Source organism: Magallana gigas, chromosome 2 (assembly GCF_963853765.1).
Source record: "Magallana gigas chromosome 2, xbMagGiga1.1, whole genome shotgun sequence".
Taxonomy (NCBI): Eukaryota; Metazoa; Mollusca; class Bivalvia; order Ostreida; family Ostreidae; genus Magallana; species Magallana gigas.
In genome coordinates, this window is record NC_088854.1 from 57611982 (window position 1) to 57629504 (window position 17523).

Here is a 17523-nt window from a genome sequence, read left to right on the forward strand (position 1 = left end):
GGGGGGGGGGGTAGGGGGGTAGTAACGTTATACCTTTGACTTCAACTTCTCATTATTTCCATCTTTTCAAGGTAAATTTAGGAACAACTATCTTTGCTCTGCGAAAAAGTAAGGGGGGCTGAACCCTCTATGACGCTATGTGCCTAATGGTTAGGTCTAACTTTGCAAAAAAGTGGGGGCTAAGCCCCTTCCCCCCCCCCCCCCCCCCCCCCACCCCGGTTCCGACGCCTAACGTTATACCGCATCGGCACCAAAATTAACATTTGATCCGCCTCGTAGATTTTGTACATCCCTCATTGTACCTCAATCAACTAAGTAATTTATTCAGGTGTTCAACAATTAAATATTTAGAACATAACAAATTCCTGTTGTTGTTTTTCCAAAGGTTCAATCACAGTTCGTCACTTTTTCCTGTCTGACGTATTACATATTTGGCGAAATTCTACACCGGAAGTTAACCTGTGAAGAAGGTCTTGAACGGAAGTTTTGATAACACGGTATCTTTGTGAAAGGAAGGCCAGCGTTTTTCGTCAAAATGGTGAATTGTTTAGTAATCACGGCGATAATATGTGTATTGGTAACAACCGTGGGAACAATAGTGTCTTTTGCAACCCCGAATTGGCTGAGTGTGAGGGTTCCAGCGGGTGTGATGAATAAAAGAGTGGACGTCTGTGATTGTTCCTCCACAGATTGTGATTGTGGGCTGTGGCTCAATTGTCGAGGGGGGCCTTCCTCGGCAGGCTCGCTCAACAACTGCCAGTGGTATTTTGCCAATGAGTTCGCCATTGAAAAAAATCTACCAGGTAACGTTCTCTTTGAAGAAATATTAACTTCATCAATTTACACTGTACTAAAGCATCATCTCATAATATTCTCTTTTAAGAAGTGGACAGGCATAGACTATGCCTTTCCACGTCTCTAAAGAGAATACATCTTATAAGCTACTGTAGTTTATTTTTAAGTGAAAGTGCAAAGTTCTGATTGAAACTCTTTCAGCTGTGGCTATACCAAATCTCTGCTCCATAGTTTCATGTACAGGGGCTCTGTTGTCGGATACTGGCGTGAGACCAGTTGTCACCAAGTACCATTTCTCGCCAGTACATTGTGACGTCATTTTTCGTATATAATTTTATGTGTTGATAAAATGACGTCACAATGTTGAGAAATGGTACTTGGCAAGAACTGGTCGCACGCCAGTAGTGCTTTTATTGTTTGTTGTTTCTGAAGACAAAAATTATTAAAATTGGTAATCTTGATAAAAAGGTTCTTACATGTATTTCTATGTATCACAAAAGTGAATTCAGTGTACTTACTGTTACATTGAATACATTTTTTCAACATATCCAGATTGAAACAAGCTTTTAGTGGATGTTTCTATTGTGATACACAGAAATATCTATAAAATTACCTATTTTAGTCATGAATTTTTGTCTTGGGGAACAAAAAATAAAGGACCGCACTATCCGACAACCGAGGCCCAGTGGTAACATGTTCTAACTGAAAGTGCACTGTAGAGATTCTGATTTCACTCATTGTCCCCTACTCCTGTCTTTCACCACCATGTTCACGATGATTGGTCTTGCCAAACTATTTTTCTTTATTAACAATTTGTTCTATTTCATTGTATCTATAAATAAGAAAACCTTTATCCCTTGGAACAGACCTAAACTAGCTTGATAAAAATGATTCAATACATTTTTTGTAGACATTAGTCATCATGATCCATAGATAAACCAAACTCAAACCAAGTACTTCACACTTTACTACATATGTGTCTCTCACCAAGACTCCTTTTTCATCTCTCTTTGATGATGTAACAGCAAAAAATTACACATTCTAAAAATAAAATACCCCAAGTTTCTTTATTTACATGTCATCTCACTTTATCCATTAAGATTGGTCAGTTGAAGAGATTTTATAAACAATGGGAAGATCTCACATTGTTTTATTCATTTGGATTCCGAAGTTCTCGGAACACTTTGCACAATGTATTTTGAATGAACATTATCATCTGATTGTACATTTTTATGTCATTTATAATGTTAATGACTTGTAAACATTAATTATTTATTTTTTAGGTAATTTTAGTTATGCTGTTAAAAAATTAAACCTCACGTCCTAATGAATTAGAGGGGTGTTTGATATAAATTAATTATAATAAATCTTTTCATTCTTTTGATTTTAATTTTCATAATGACAAACTTTGTTAAGACTCTAAATATAAAATAATTAAGTTAAACATGATATGGAAACATCTTGGGACAGCAATACAATATTTGCATGCAGATTGTTCTAATCATTTATTAATTTTTTTATTGAAAATGCAGACCTTCAAAGTATATTAAAGAGATGACTGCATCATTCATCAAACCATGGTACTGTTATCTGTTAGTCACCAGTGTAAAACAGCCCCCCCCCCCCCCCACAAATACCAGTGAAGTATGTTTTGGCAATTGCGAAATTATATAGATCCCTCCTCACTTTGTATTGGTTGGTTCTAGACTGTCTTCTGATCATTGTATACTAGGCTACTTGTATACAGTCATGCATGTGTGAATTGGGGGGGGGGGAGGGGTATGAAAAAATGGCCCTGGTCTTGAATAACTCCCCTTCCCGATCACCCGCTGGCTCCCTTTGGGAAATTTTTTAATCCTGTCCTTTATAGAATTAGATACATGTATATAATGCTGTTTAAGGCTTTCAGATATGAAGTTTTGAATTATTCCATTACCTGTACATGTAAATATAAGTGGTGGTTGTATGAATTTAATATCCATATCATGTAATGACATGTATGCAGTTTTGCATTTCTTTGCATTCCTTAACTGCACGTAAAAAATAATTTTCAAGGTAATTGAAAAAATGTAAATAAGATTATTTCATGTTTCCACAATCATGTATATATTAAAGATACCAGTCTTCTCAAGATATTTATTACTTTAACTGTCCTAGATGGACTCTTTTTAAGACCTGTATAAATTTAGAGCATTACTTCAATGTATTTATTCATCGGGCACTGCTAGCTTCATTTTAGAGTTACTACATGTGTCTGTTCTTATCACTGCTCATCAAGACAACTTTTTTAAAGGTCTGTTTTCAGTGTGTACATCCATTTCCAATTACAATGAAGCTCTTGCCTAAGATGAAGCAGCTGTTCTAGTGATTACTTTTTGTAGTTCAATGGCAGGGATTTCTTAGTAACCTCTATAAAAAGCAAACAACTCGATAATGACCCACATATATATCCCATTGATTATCATATAACTCCCACCCTCAAGAAAATAAGAGGGAGGTCTGGAGTTGGAATTGTTAGATACTGAGTGAACATTTATAAACAAGCAGTTCACAGTTGACTGGAATTCCTTGAGAGAGATCCAAGCAACACTGTCCCTATTGACCCCTGCTATCTAACTCTGATGGAAAATCAGTATGTTTTTGTGTAAACCACGAAATGTCATGGCTTTTGTTAAAGTGGGTCAACGTGATTGTAAATTTTTATAAGATTTGTACAACTTATATTAGTTTATTTCATAGTATGATGGAAACCACACACCAAGTCTCTTAACCATTGGAAAGTGAAAGCGATGTAATTAGATAAATAATGGAAAAGGATAAAGAGAGAAGGCTTTATAATTAGATAAATAATGGGAAAAAAGATAAAGAAAGGCCAACAGATGGGCACTACAGGAATGTCCAAAGTTCCTTCAGGTTCCACTAACCGAGCCTAAAAAATTTAAACTGGTTTCATGATATACATGTATATAAAAAACTTTCTGTATTTTATATAAATGTGTAACAGACCTGGCATGTCTTTGAAGTATTTGTAACAGTATTTTATGATTATAATTTGTAGACTGGTTCAAGGCCGTGCAGGGCTTGATGTCGTGTGCGGTAGCCAGCTCCATGCTCTCCCTCCTGATTGGACTATTCTCTCTCTGCTGGAGCTCCAAGGGATGTAACCCCTACCAAGCCACCGGAGCCTTTGCCAATCTTACATGTATGTATACAGGGGAAGGTCATTTCTTTGTTATTATAAAGCATCTAACAAATGTAGCATGAACATGAGAGGTAGAGAAGTCAACATCTTGGCTTACTGTCTTTCTCTGTTGAAAGGCCCCCGTCCCAATTTGAAATGAGTGCCTGCTTTCCTAAATGTTAATGAGGGGGCTTTGAACAAGCATAGTATCTACATGAATAGTGAAAGAGGCAACATCTAGGCTTACCGCTGAACCATGCTGTGCAGATACAATTTACTACTGGTCAGATTCATGTAAAGTTAAACTGCTTGACCAAGTTTTTGTAAGATTTTATTGGAAAATTTAAGATGTTTTTATGTGGGGTAACTCGGATAAACACCTTTATGTAGTGAAGGGTACATTTTCATGGTCTGCATAAACCAAATAAGCCATGCTCAAGTAACTACCTCCAACATTCGTTATTAGTCATAATTATCAAACGATTCATATTACTGTTTAATTTTTAGAATATACAGAATTTGAAATATCGGAGAAAGACAGATTATTGCTTGAAAATGTAAGAAGTACCTACCGGTACATATATAATTTTGTATATATAAAAAGATAGCCTTTGGTAGAACACCTGTTATAATCATTGCCCTTTTTATATACATACAAATCAAATAGCCATCGTCTCATAATTACTTTTCCAGTTAGTTTCAAAGTAAGGTGGTAGATAATGAACAGATTCTCACAAATGAATTTTGGAGTAAGTGATTTGTGAAATGGGTCCAGTTTCAGATGCCCGAGCTGACAGTCTCCTGTTTTCGTGTCCTTCAGTCTGTTTTGTTTGTGTTGAGGTCTGTGGTTTACTGAGGCACTCTGTGTCAATATATCTATTGTTAAGGCATGACACATTGTTCTGTGTTTCATTTCCTTCATAAAATCATAATAACACCTAGCGCAGGTACACAGGTATTTATACAGGTAATAGTCTGCGGTGATCATTACTTATCTACACCACATGGAACTAATAAACATAATTATATATATAAAGAAATGATAGTATATTGTAACACAATCTGAATGAAAATGTTAATTAACTTGATCAAGTCTATGGATGCTTTTCTTTATTATTTTATCCAAAGCATTGTGTGTTTGATGTCCAAGAGAATGGTTTAGGGAATTACAAAACCCAACAAAATGTATCTCACATCAAATCATCAGCAATTTTTTATATACTGATACTCAGTACCTCTTTTCATGACATGACATCATCAAAGTATTATAATTAATCATCATGATTGTCAATGTGTGATATCCAATGAATATCAAAAATAATTTAATATCATAGTGTATATCCATAGATTTAACTGGATGGAGATTATATGTCATCACACACCATGAACGATCCATTATATATAACATGAACGATATCCTCCAGATATTTGGGTAATCATTTGATGAATGCGAATTTTATTGAGGTATCAGCCTTGGAGGAAAAAGCTGTGAAACAAGTATCAAAGAAGGCTAATATCATCAGCTGATATGGAAGCCACTGAGCTGAATTTTACATTTTGATAACTCAATTGCAAGTGTCAGACAGGGGTTGTATTTATACTCGCTACCAGCACAAAGCAAAATAAAAAAAAATTAGGATGTTCAAAATCAATCTGTACATTGTAGAAGGCCAGAATCGTTTTCTTTTCATTCCTACAATGATATATACTGATTGATTTTTTTTGGATAAATTTACTTTTTAAAGTATGTATTAGTAAGATTTTTTTTTAGAATTCTTGGGTCTTTGACAGCTGAGTTATATACAATGTATTTTATTCTTCTTCAAAAGATTAAGAAATCATCTATCCATTCCTATCTAAAGTTAGGGAAGATTTTGTAGATGATCAAAATGATATGTTATCTATAAAATTTTGTTGCTCAATCTTTGGCTGGCAGGTTGAAAATTGGCAGTCGGAGGCGAATCAATCGGTTTTATTCAAAAATGCTGTAACTGGTAATTCAAAACTAATGTCAGAATCTTTCAGTTGCCTTTACACCCAGCTATTTCCATCATCTGGTCTGTTTTGAAAATTCTCTGTGCTCTGTTTTGTGTTCTTTGTTTTTGAAGCACATGCAAGCATACATCTCTATCATAAGTTCACAATAGATTTTCAAAGAAACTAGAGGTCAAGACTCTTCCAGATTTTGCAGAATTGGGTACAAAAACGGTTTTTAACCTGTTGAAGACTTTAAATTTATTGATTGAAAAGAGCATTTAAAATGAAAATTTATACAACTTTATATTCATTGATTGAAAAAGAGCATTTAAAATGAAAATGTATACAACAGTACTTCAGTATTTACATGTATATTTTTAATACCGATGGAATTTGAAGGAAATTTAGAGTACTGTATATGATAGATATATTTCGAATCATGGAACCCATTCAGTGGACTGTACATCCCCCCAAAAGTTAATTCATTCTCCACAGTGTGGATTTACTCCTCTAGTCAGAATGTGGTTGAAATCTGATGGCAATTTTAATCAAAGTACCGAAGAACTGACGGGAGTTGATTTTATCGATGGTTATTTATTTTAAAATCAATGATATGTTATTTTGCATGACAAGTACAGGTAGTTTCTACGGTAATCTGTATTTGAATTACGCACATTTTTATAATATGAATTTTCGGACTTTTTCTACACAAGAATGTTGATAAAACCCCATATGAATCATGTTAAGTAATATTTAAAGATATAATAAATTCAATCAAACTACCGGGTATGTATCAGTAATAGAAATATTTCTGGAAAATTTATGGGTCCACGCAATATTGAACTCTCGTCTCGTTCAACCAAACGCTCGGCTATCGCCGTTAATCTCCGACAAGTAAGAGAGACTCTCTGCTTGTCGGAGATTTACGGAGACAGCCGAGCGCCGAGTTGAACGAGACTATATTGAACTCTGGCATAAGAATACAGTCATACAACTACAAAAAATTTCTTAATTGTTTGTACCATTTAAAATCTGACTATTTTCAAGGTATTTATAAATATGTTTCCTTGAAAAACAATGCTTTTGCATACATTATTTCGGATTTATTAATTATTCTCAAGAACTAATTTTTGTCAGCGGCAATGATTTATGCTTTGGTCCAAACACTGTTTCACTTTTGGTTTGTCAGAGTAACTGCATAGGAGAGTTGATTAAAATCAACTCCCAAAAATGCTCCTCTATCCCAACATACATGAACTAATAGATTATAAACAAAGTCTAACTATTGTTGCATTACTTGCTGAAATGGAAACTTGTTAAGGCCTGTCTGTCAGTGTTGTGTGAACACAGTCACTGTACACATGTACATTTTGAGAGGATGACATTTTTATTGCTTAAGGAAGATGTATACAATACACCTGACATTCCTCGCAACTCTTACATATATTTCTAAAGCTCTAGAACAATCAGCTCTGTAACTTTTGAGAGAAAATGTTGACCAGAAATTTAACATGATTTTTAGAACAAAATGAATAATATTTAATATGTACAATACGTATGAAGTTTCCAAAAAGTTACTAGCAATAGAGTGGGATATTCTTGAATAATTGTTTTTTTGTTGCCATTATTGATTGATGGATGTGCAACATTATAATGCACAGTTATGATATTTATATTTATTAATAATAATTTGCTATTAATAGGCTAGTGTTTTTATTAAATGATTGGTAAAAAAATATTACTTTGACTCATACAAAGTAAGTGCCGGTATCTGTAATGAGATTTTCAACCTTTGACAATTGGATCTTCAACCTATGAACAATTTTCTTGATGATGTACATGAACCCAGACAGAGACCGTTGATTCCTCACATGAACTGAATTAGCACCTCTCTCTGTAGAATTTCCAGCCAAACTCTAACTAGGGCCACAAACTATAAAAATGCTTGCAATGTTCAAATGTTGTAATGTTTAATTGATGACAGGTAACACGTAAAATCTCCTTGTCATTTAACGGCCCCGCCTGAGGGGCACCAGAAGGGATTTATTCTTTGATTTACCTGCGGTATAATTATGCATGACCTGAAAAAGAAGAAATTCAGGAGCTTATCTGTAGCTCTTACAGACAAATTATTTCTACTACATTGAGGAAACATAGCTTGTATATGTAATATCACCAGCACAGTTTTCCTGAACATGTACTTAGTATAGCCTCTTTAATTTATAGTTTTAAAGTTTATAAAGACCCTAGAGGCTAAGAGGTGTTTACACTTTTATTACACAAATATTATTTGATTAAAAATAATTCAGAGGATGTGATATCATGATTTTCTCCTTCAAATGATACCCTACATTACCAGACTCGAATGTTGTTCCATTTGCCTTTTAGACTTTATGCATATATAGTACATGTATTAAAAGAATGAGAGGAGCCCTCACAGTTATATTGACCATTTCTTCAGCTCTCATCCAACATACCCTGTAACTTTTTTGTCCTCCACAGTTCTACTGCTGGCCGTGGCGATTTCGTTGTTTGGAGCCAAGGCTTACCTGGAGAACAAGGCCGAGGTTTTGACGGACAAGAGCCGGGATACGGACCATATCCTGCTGTTTGGGTGGAGCTTCTGGGTGGCAGTCGGATCTACGGCTCTCTCCCTGATTGCCAGTATACTCTACTTCTGTGTGGGAAGGAACGAGGAGGAGTACAACTAAAGACACTGTGTGCAGTTAATGGGAAGGGGATTAACTAAATACACTATGTGCAGTTAATGGGAGGGGGATAAACTAAAGACACAGGGTGCAGTTAATGGGAAGGGGATTAAGGGGAAGAATATTCAAACCATTAATTCAAATGCACTAGCACTTGATTTGACCCTAATTGACCATGATTCAGAAATTTCAATATTTTTTACTTACCTTTGATACTTTTAATGATGATCATTAAACAGGGGCCTTATATTTTCTATGTGTGCAATAAATGTTATTCTGGTTCTCTTTACGTGGACTCCCCATTGTTGTTGTAACTGATGGAAATAGTGTACACAGAGCCCACCAGTATATGTACTGTAAGTCTCTTGTTTATCTGACAGTCCTTTGAAGCTTATGCTACACCCATGGAAGTCATTTTATCTTAAAGTAGCAAAAGAATCAAAGGAATGTTGGATCGGCTCCATCAGCGACAGTCTTGCATACATTTTCTAGGTACAGAAAATCTACACATCATATCAAATTTCAAACAGCGAGTCAAATGAGAAGTTTACTTGCTCTTAATCATGTATTATTTAAGATTTTTTTTTTGGTAAATATATATATTCTTGTTATTAATGATGCATATATGTACAGTAATATTTTCCTGTTTGATATAGAATAAGCATATTCATAAACAATTTTACAGGTATTTTTTATATGTAAACTTTTGAAATACTTTGTGGCATCATTTTATTAATCAGATTCTCAACTACTGTATTTTTTACCGACAATATCTTTTAATATACATAAAATTGTGTACGAAAAAGAGGACATATCAATAAAGTGCCTTGATGTTATGAAACATACATGCTTTAGATGTTGGAGGCATGAATTTCCACAGGTTGTTTTTTTTTTTACATTTGAAACTTTTAAGATTGTATTAAACTGTTTCTTTGAACAAAGCAAAGTTGTGACTCACGAATTTTGGTGAGAGAAAAAAAAACCTGTATGATAAGGTAATTGCATTAATTAGGTACACTTATTTGTATTGCCTGTGTGAAAGTTGACGTGCATATTTTGATAAATTCAGTAAAGGATATTAGACTGCATGTAGTGAAACTGTCTAACGTGCCAAAGTTATGTACGGGAAAACTTACATGATTGTAAACAAATGTCAAGGGCAGATAACTCTTGTTATTCTGAGGTTGTTCAGATATTGAGATTCGTGTATAAAACTTTTTAGATACTCAGATTTACAAAAAAAAATTGAAACTATATGAAAGTTCCAGTGAACTGTTGTATATTACATGTATAGTGTATATAAATATTTATTCAACTTGTGTAGATTCATTAAACATAACATTATCTAGTCACAAATTCACTGTTGTAGCTTTAATAGAAGGTAATAAATGTCTGATAGTGTGGGACATGTTAATGGCATGTTATGGCTCTTTAATATTCATCTTTATTTATCGTTTTAATCGATTTGATAAGTTATAAGTACAATATGGTAAAATTTCAACAGATAGTTTTTGAATAATTTGAAAGATTGATACCTATTTATATCTGAAGAGTAGAATTTGTTAAATTCTGTCAAATTTCTCCAATTTTCATAAATGTGTGCCATGCAATATATTCATGCAAGCGTTTTAGGATTTTTAAAAGATAGCAAGATGTCAGTTTTCCCTGTATTTGTAAAACAATGTTAAACAAACAGTGAGCACTAGATCTGTGGTATATGTGTGTGGTTGAGTGTGATTTTAATGTGGTGCTGTCGTGGTGAATGATAATTCTGTGGTGCTTTATTATGTTTAAGAGAGCCACAATGGAAACAATATTTGACAAAGCCATTCATATCTTGTACATTCAGTAATCATTAACGACCCCTAATGTTTTGATAAATTACTCGATACACCGACAGGAAATATTGGTACAGTACCTAAAACTTAACACTGCTTTGTCTTCCTGATCAAAGCAGATCAATTTTGGTTTTGATAAATACTTAGTTTTATGATTATCCTACATATACTGACATGAGTTTTTAACAAACCAAACTATATAACTACATGTACTGCATTGAACTAGTGTATACATATGTGTATTTCATTGATGTACTTTCGACATTTTAATCATCATATAAATCACTAACTGTGATTGGGGCACAATGTCACAATATTTTTAATGCTCACACTGAGAGCTCAAGTCATTAGCATATTTGATCATTTGAAAAGTGTTAGGCTGATGTCTAGTGTTTTTGTTTTGAAAATTTCTATCCTTTGGATTTTTTTTACATCAAAAGAGTTCCATTTTTTGACCAGTACAGTATATGTTTTGGATCAAAATCTTAATGTTTAGACTTTCTTTTTGTCAGAGATTCATTATGTAAACTTTTTTGAACAAAATTTAAATGTACCGATATCTTTTTTCTTGAAGCATCATAATTCAAAGTTACTGAATGATTGTTGAATTTTTTTTAGTACAGATTTTCTTAGCATCTGCTGACCTATTGAGATTCTGCTCAGGACATTGTTGTGTGTGCTTATACATTGTAGATTGTTCTATTCATTTGTAATACCATTATATATAGCATGTCACCACCCTGTCTAAGTGATAACTGTTGAGCATTTCTGTATTTATTTTGAAGCCCGTTTTTAGCCTTTTTGTCAGATTTTGTTACTTGTTAATGTATGACTATATTTGTATGTTTTACTATAGATTTTACACACGTCGATACTATATGTATGTGTTTATGACTCATCGTCGCCTATCATATGCACTGGTTATGGTAGATTTTATAGTTTAGAATAAAAGTGTCAATGTATTAAACTTTGTGATTTATTGCTTTTTCAACATACAGACATACAATCTTGTGATTTAAATAATTACGTGTTATGACTTATAAAGGTTGTAACCTTGACCTCATCAATATGGAGCATACATGTTTAAGAAATATTGCCCAGAATCTACATGGACAGGTATAAGGAAATATATTTAAATTTTCTTTATAAAAAAAAAAAACTAAGCATGATAAGTTTAATGTATACTATTCTACAGACAAGGGTTTTGAAACTGGGTGTATAAAAAGAAGAAAGCAAAGGTTGGGATAATTTGGACTTCTTGGTTAGCTTATGAATTCTTTTTTAATCATTGAATTGAAAAAGCAAATATTTACTCGATGTTCCTTGCAAACAACAGTTTTGTTAGTAGTGCCAAAACACAAGTTTCTTTTATTCAAATTCTTTAAGTGTAAAAAGAATTCATCATAAACCAAAAAGACATTTTCCATAAATAAATGAAATAAATAACAAATCATGGTCAAAAAATACAAACACATTTACAATGATTTGTGAAACACACCAAAAAACCACACACACACACACACACACAAAATAAAAGATACACTTCGACCAAAGGAACCTGGCGTTAAAATTTTTTTTATAGTAGAGTAATTCCATACAACATTATAGTCATTACTTGAAATTATCTCATTTTAAAAGAATTATATTAAACGTCGGAGCCTTTTATTAATTATAGTTATTATATTTAGATATCATAGTATATATCATATTTACAGATTAAAATGTCCATTTTAAATGCAAAAAAATAGGACCCCCCCCCCTTCCTCCCCCCGTTTTCGACTATTTCTTTTTTACTAAAAACGAATTTTCTTTCATTTTACAGCTTTAGATATATTTAAATGTGTTTAAAAAAATCATAATATTGGATACAGGTGCATGTTAAAATGTCCATTTTAGGTACAAAAATAGGAAAATATTTTCCCAGTTTTCTACTATTTTTTAAAACTAAAAACGACGATTTTCACCCAAATTTCTTTCATTTTACAGCTTAAGATATATTTAAAATGTGTTAAAATATCATAATATTGGATACAGTTACATGTTAAACAATGTTTATTTTAAGTACAAAAATAGGAAAATATTTTTCCCCGTTTTCTACTATTTTTCACTAAAAAAAGAAGGTTTTCATCCTTTCTTTTATTTTACAGCTTAAGATATATTTAAATGTGTTAAAATATCATAATATTGAATACAGTTGCATGTTTTAAAAAATGTCAATTTTAAGTACAAAAATAGGAAAATATTTTTTCTCAGTTTTCTACTATTTTTCACTTAAAACGAAAGTTTTCACCCAAATTTCTTCATGTTACAGCTTTAGATTTTTCTAGACTTTTAGTATATGATTGTCTAGGCACAGCAACTGTAATTTCAAGTTAAACTAAAAAAAATTCTGTTGCAATTTTGTTAAGGTTTGACTAATTTTAGAGTAAATTAAATGGACTACTGTGGAATCATTAAAATTCGTGGGGGCCAATTTTCGTGGATTGCTTAAATTTTACAGGTTCGTGGGAAGGTAATTTCGTGTATTTTCTTATACCTGCAAAAGGGAATATGACTTTAAAGCCCTAATTTATTAATTCGGGGAGGATGTTAATTCGTGGATGTAACCACGAATTCCACGAAAATTGAGCCACCACGAAATCTAATGATTCCACAGTATTTGACTTGGACAGACTGTTTGATGATGGATTTCTATTCAGTTTGGGTGTCTAGTCTTTAGATGCATCATGACAAAAACATATGCAATGTCGCAATAACAATTGGTTTTGGCTGTAAATTCGTAACAAAAAATTACAGCAGTAAAAATAAAGCGTTATTCGGTATTTTCTTTGAAGTGGCTCAAAAAGAATTCAACGTCATATTCCTCCGTGCTTAGACTGAACGTTGAGCAGACGTTGAGGAGTTTTTGTTTGACCTGTGTGATGTTTCCAGCCATAACAGCGATGTTACATATCGGTACTTCAATATAGAAGTCCACATCTTTGATATCCTCCCTGATGGCCTTGTAGAGGATGTGGCCCATGGTGTGTAGGTTTTGATGAGATCGTATATCTGAGTGTCCTTGAAGATTGGCGCATGAACGGATGGCACGCACATCACGCCCATCATCTGGAATCGTGGCCTGGGATTGTGGAGCAGAGGTTTGATTCCGCAGGCGATCATACAGACACATCGAATCAGATCCACACCTTACACCTCCTTGATCCAGTCTCTGAGATAGTATCCCCCCATACGGGCGTTGATTTCGACCAGCTTTGATCCTGTGGGGGTCATTTTCATCTCCACATTGAAGACGCCACTGACAAGTCCTATCTCGGTACAGCACTGGTAGGCAGCAGTGATGAGCTGTTCAATCTTGTTGTTTGGCAAACAAGATGGCATGCAAGCGGCGGTTTCTGTGAAAAATTCCCTCTTGTTGGTGCATTGTCAGAAACAAAAGCGGCCACAAGTTTTCTGTTAAATAGGACGACATCGGTGTCGTGCTTTTTGTCCTCCAGATATTTCATCACCAATATGCTTTTGTCATATCTAAGGCCAATGCCTGGGTGTCAGTTTTTCCTGTAGGCTTCTCATATGTTCCTTGGCCTCTTTCATGTCACATACAAGCTTAACTCCAACGGCACAGGGGATCTATTCACAAGAAATCGTACGTTTAATCGCAGACGTAAGTTTGACGTACGATTTTTTCGTTAGATTTTGCTTATTCACAAAATGTCGAACTGTGACGTTACGTCAAAAAACAGTCGTAAGTTTACGTCTACTACTGGGTTGACGTAAGTCTATAATTGATATGTTTATAGTTGAGTTATGGCAGTTCTAGGGACTACCTTCATTTTGTCATAAGCAAAATTAAGAGAAGAAACTCCTATTTGATAACGCGCTATGGTTTACCATAAGAAGACAGGTCACTCTTTTTGTATCTCGTGTTGCAAAACATATAAATGGTGGTTGTTATTCATTTTTCTTAATCATATTTGAAGCACAATTATAATCATCCAAGCATACAACAGATAATCACCATTACTAACCCTACACATAGAGGAAAAGAGATATATTACGCGCCATCAATTTAGGGTACATCGAATCAGTATTAGGTAAAACTACGAAAATTATTTGATAATATAGGCGTTTTCTTTTATTCCTACAAATGCATTTAATCAATTAAACGATAGTCATATACATACACACTAATTAACTATCAGTATGTAATGTAATCAACGTATTACATATCATGCACGGATCTAGAGCTGGGGGGCCCGGGGTCAGTCTGGTCCCCCTAAAATCTTAATTTTTTAAGGTAGACCCAGCCTTTAAGAAATCTGTGTCTAACCATTTTTTTTTTAAATTTGAAACAACTTTTAAACTCATTAAAAAGACCAACATATTTATACCTTTGCACAATTCTTTTTAGCTCACAAGGTCCAGCCACCAAATATTAATACAATGAAGCATGGTCTCAAAATTTATTAAATCATGCACAAAAATTCATCATGTTAGGTCATAATTTCAATAAAAATCAAATGATAGCCATTAACTTAATAAATTCTTATTGATTATATATATATATATATATATATATATATATATATATATATATATATATATATATATATATATATATATATATATATATATATATATATATATATATATTTCTTTTATTCTCCAGACTACCTTAAAAAAATTCACAATATCGGAAGGAAAGTTATCAATGGACACGCCAACGTGGGTGATAATACTTAGTTACTACATGTATATTGTCGCCGAAACAGACACCCCCCCCCCCAAAAAAAAAAACCAAAAACTAAAAACAAAAAACCAAAACCCGACATATTTAGAATGTACATGTAGCGATAAACTGACAGTGTTTTTTGACAGTATTTTAAGTATGCCACGTTTTATTACAAACAAATTCTGCTGTAGATTTTTTGGAAGTTTAAAACATGAAATAAAGAAGGTGTTGCAAATCAGTGGGACTATTCCCTAACGTGGAAAGGGCCTTTAAATATCCGTATCGCTTGAGAGCCACATCAAAATATAGACACATTACGTACACTTTATTTACATAGCGGGTATGTTCCGTACGGAGGCAAAATAAACAAACATTTTACGCGCATTTCTATCGAACACGGCAGCTACCAAATACAGTTAGAAAGATAACCATATACATGTTTTCTGTATTCGAATGTTAACATATCTCAATTTGATATCTACTGTCCAACGTGTTTAAAATATCATTCTTGAGATACATTAATAAATCTTAGATCTATTCTGGCTCTTAAAAACCGCCAGGGTTGTAATTATAAGCATCCAATGTTTCTATAGTATCTAAATAAACGCTAAGTCTAGTAAAAAAGTACCAATTTTTCCGTACATATTTTCAGTAACATATTGCTTCATCACCGATTCAAACTTTCTAAAATGATTTTTTTTGCTTTTAACAACCTGTACATGTATCTTTGAAATCAGCACACCCGTTTATTTCATAAAAAGGGTGAAAAATCAACTTTCTACATACTAAGTACATGTACATTGTTTTAAAATCTCTTGTTCAGAGGAAAATGTTTTTCAAGTTTATAACGGGGACTTCACACAGAAATGTTGAAAAAAAAATAAGCAGGCATGCAAAATATTACATTAAGAAGGGTTTGAATAACTTTATTCTGACATTCTTAAATTATCTCTATACATTACCCTTCCATGCGATTAAAAAATAATTTTTTTTAAAAATCCAACTTTCTTCGGGATTCGAACCCAGTCAAAAATATAAGACACGATTTTAGTCTATTCTATCTGCGTTACCACTCGACTAATCTAGACATGCATTAATGAGGGATAATTTGATACGTCGTTTTTAGATTTCAAAGGTATTAATGATTTTTTCCAAAAGTCAGATTTATTAAAAATATGCTTCTTTGAAACAAAAATTGGAAATAGTAGTGTTCAAGAAATTGACTTACTCTAAACGTTAAGATTAAATTAATTTTGTTTCAAGGAGGCATTTTTTCACAATGATGAGGATTCCCCTTTAATATAGCGGGAATTCTGCCACATTTGTCTGTGTAACCATTTTCAAATTTATTTCATGGTCTTAAATAAGTTAGTACAAACTTTGCAAATAAAATTCTACACTGCTTTATGTACAACGTTGCACGAAAAAAAGATTTACATCGAATTCAACTCCTTAAGGGAAAATTAGCATAGGAACTGCAACACCCTCTTGCATGCAGAAAAAAAATTCTCACATGCGTCTGACGTTTCTTTTTGTAACAAAATTATTCACAGGAATATAATAAAACTTCATGTATTAAAACACAGGGAATTATCTTATTATAATAAGAAACATTTTTAACGTCAGGCACAATTTGATTGTCTTTCTGTCGATAATTGTAAACATATATAATTACATTAGAAAATGCGTATGAAAAGAAAAGAAGTAACTTCGTTATATTTGTCTGTGCTCAGAGGCGCTATAAAAGTTCCGCGAATGTAAATGAGCGAAAATACAGCGTGACGTCATTTGTCCATAATGCCTGCTACTGCGCATGAGCATTGTCGGTAACTAAGAACTTAGACGCACTTACGACTGTAACAGACGTACGACAACGTTATTATCTTACGACAGCTTTTGTGAATAGCACCATAAACGTAAACGTACGTTTGTCGTAAGTTGAAAGTGTAATCGTAGACGCACGGTTTTTTGTGAATAGATCCCCTGGATCCGTATTCCATTTTTATTATGGCGCGAAATTCGACGGTTTTCTCAGCAGATTCCAAATCGCCCTCGTTTTCAATGTGGTGACATCTTTCAGCATACATATATGCATACATATATGCCATTATCTGCAGCACTGTCACACAATGTGTTCTGTGTGGATGCCAAGGATTTCTTCTTGGCAATCATGGCTCCTTTCAGACCAACCCCATGAAGGCCCAGTATGTCGCTCACGCGCGCTGGAAGAGGCACGCAGTCCTCCCGAAAAGTACAGCAACCATCCAGTTCAGTTCCTTGTTCCAGCAGCAT

The 17523-nt window shown here is 33.6% G+C and overlaps 2 protein-coding genes across 2 annotated transcripts; one reads left to right on the forward strand and one right to left on the reverse strand.

Moving 5' to 3' along the window:
• Positions 1-385: 385 nt before the first annotated feature.
• On the forward strand, positions 386-11466 carry LOC105327186 (uncharacterized). Its single transcript, XM_011427513.4, has 3 exons — positions 386-803; positions 3854-3997; positions 8456-11466. The coding sequence occupies exons 1-3, from the start codon at positions 536-538 to the stop codon at positions 8662-8664; spliced, it is 621 nt and encodes a 206-aa protein (XP_011425815.1). The 5' UTR covers positions 386-535; the 3' UTR covers positions 8665-11466.
• Positions 11467-13161: 1695 nt separating this feature from the next.
• On the reverse strand, positions 13162-17523 carry LOC136271754 (carnosine synthase 1-like). Its single transcript, XM_066072186.1, is given in 5 exon segments — positions 13162-13535; positions 13538-13903; positions 13906-14048; positions 14050-14129; positions 17329-17523. Coding segments are annotated over 5 exon segments (1008 nt in total). The 3' UTR covers positions 13162-13311.

Excerpts from the sequence above, each read along its gene's own strand:
- LOC105327186 (XM_011427513.4), top strand. The coding sequence starts at position 536 with ATGGTGAATTGTTTAGTAATCACGGCGATAATATGTGTATTGGTAACA. Across the intron at positions 804-3,853 it reads CATTGAAAAAAATCTACCAG|ACTGGTTCAAGGCCGTGCAG; the intron begins GTAACGTTCTCT and ends TATAATTTGTAG. Across the intron at positions 3,998-8,455 it reads AGCCTTTGCCAATCTTACAT|TTCTACTGCTGGCCGTGGCG; the intron begins GTATGTATACAG and ends TGTCCTCCACAG.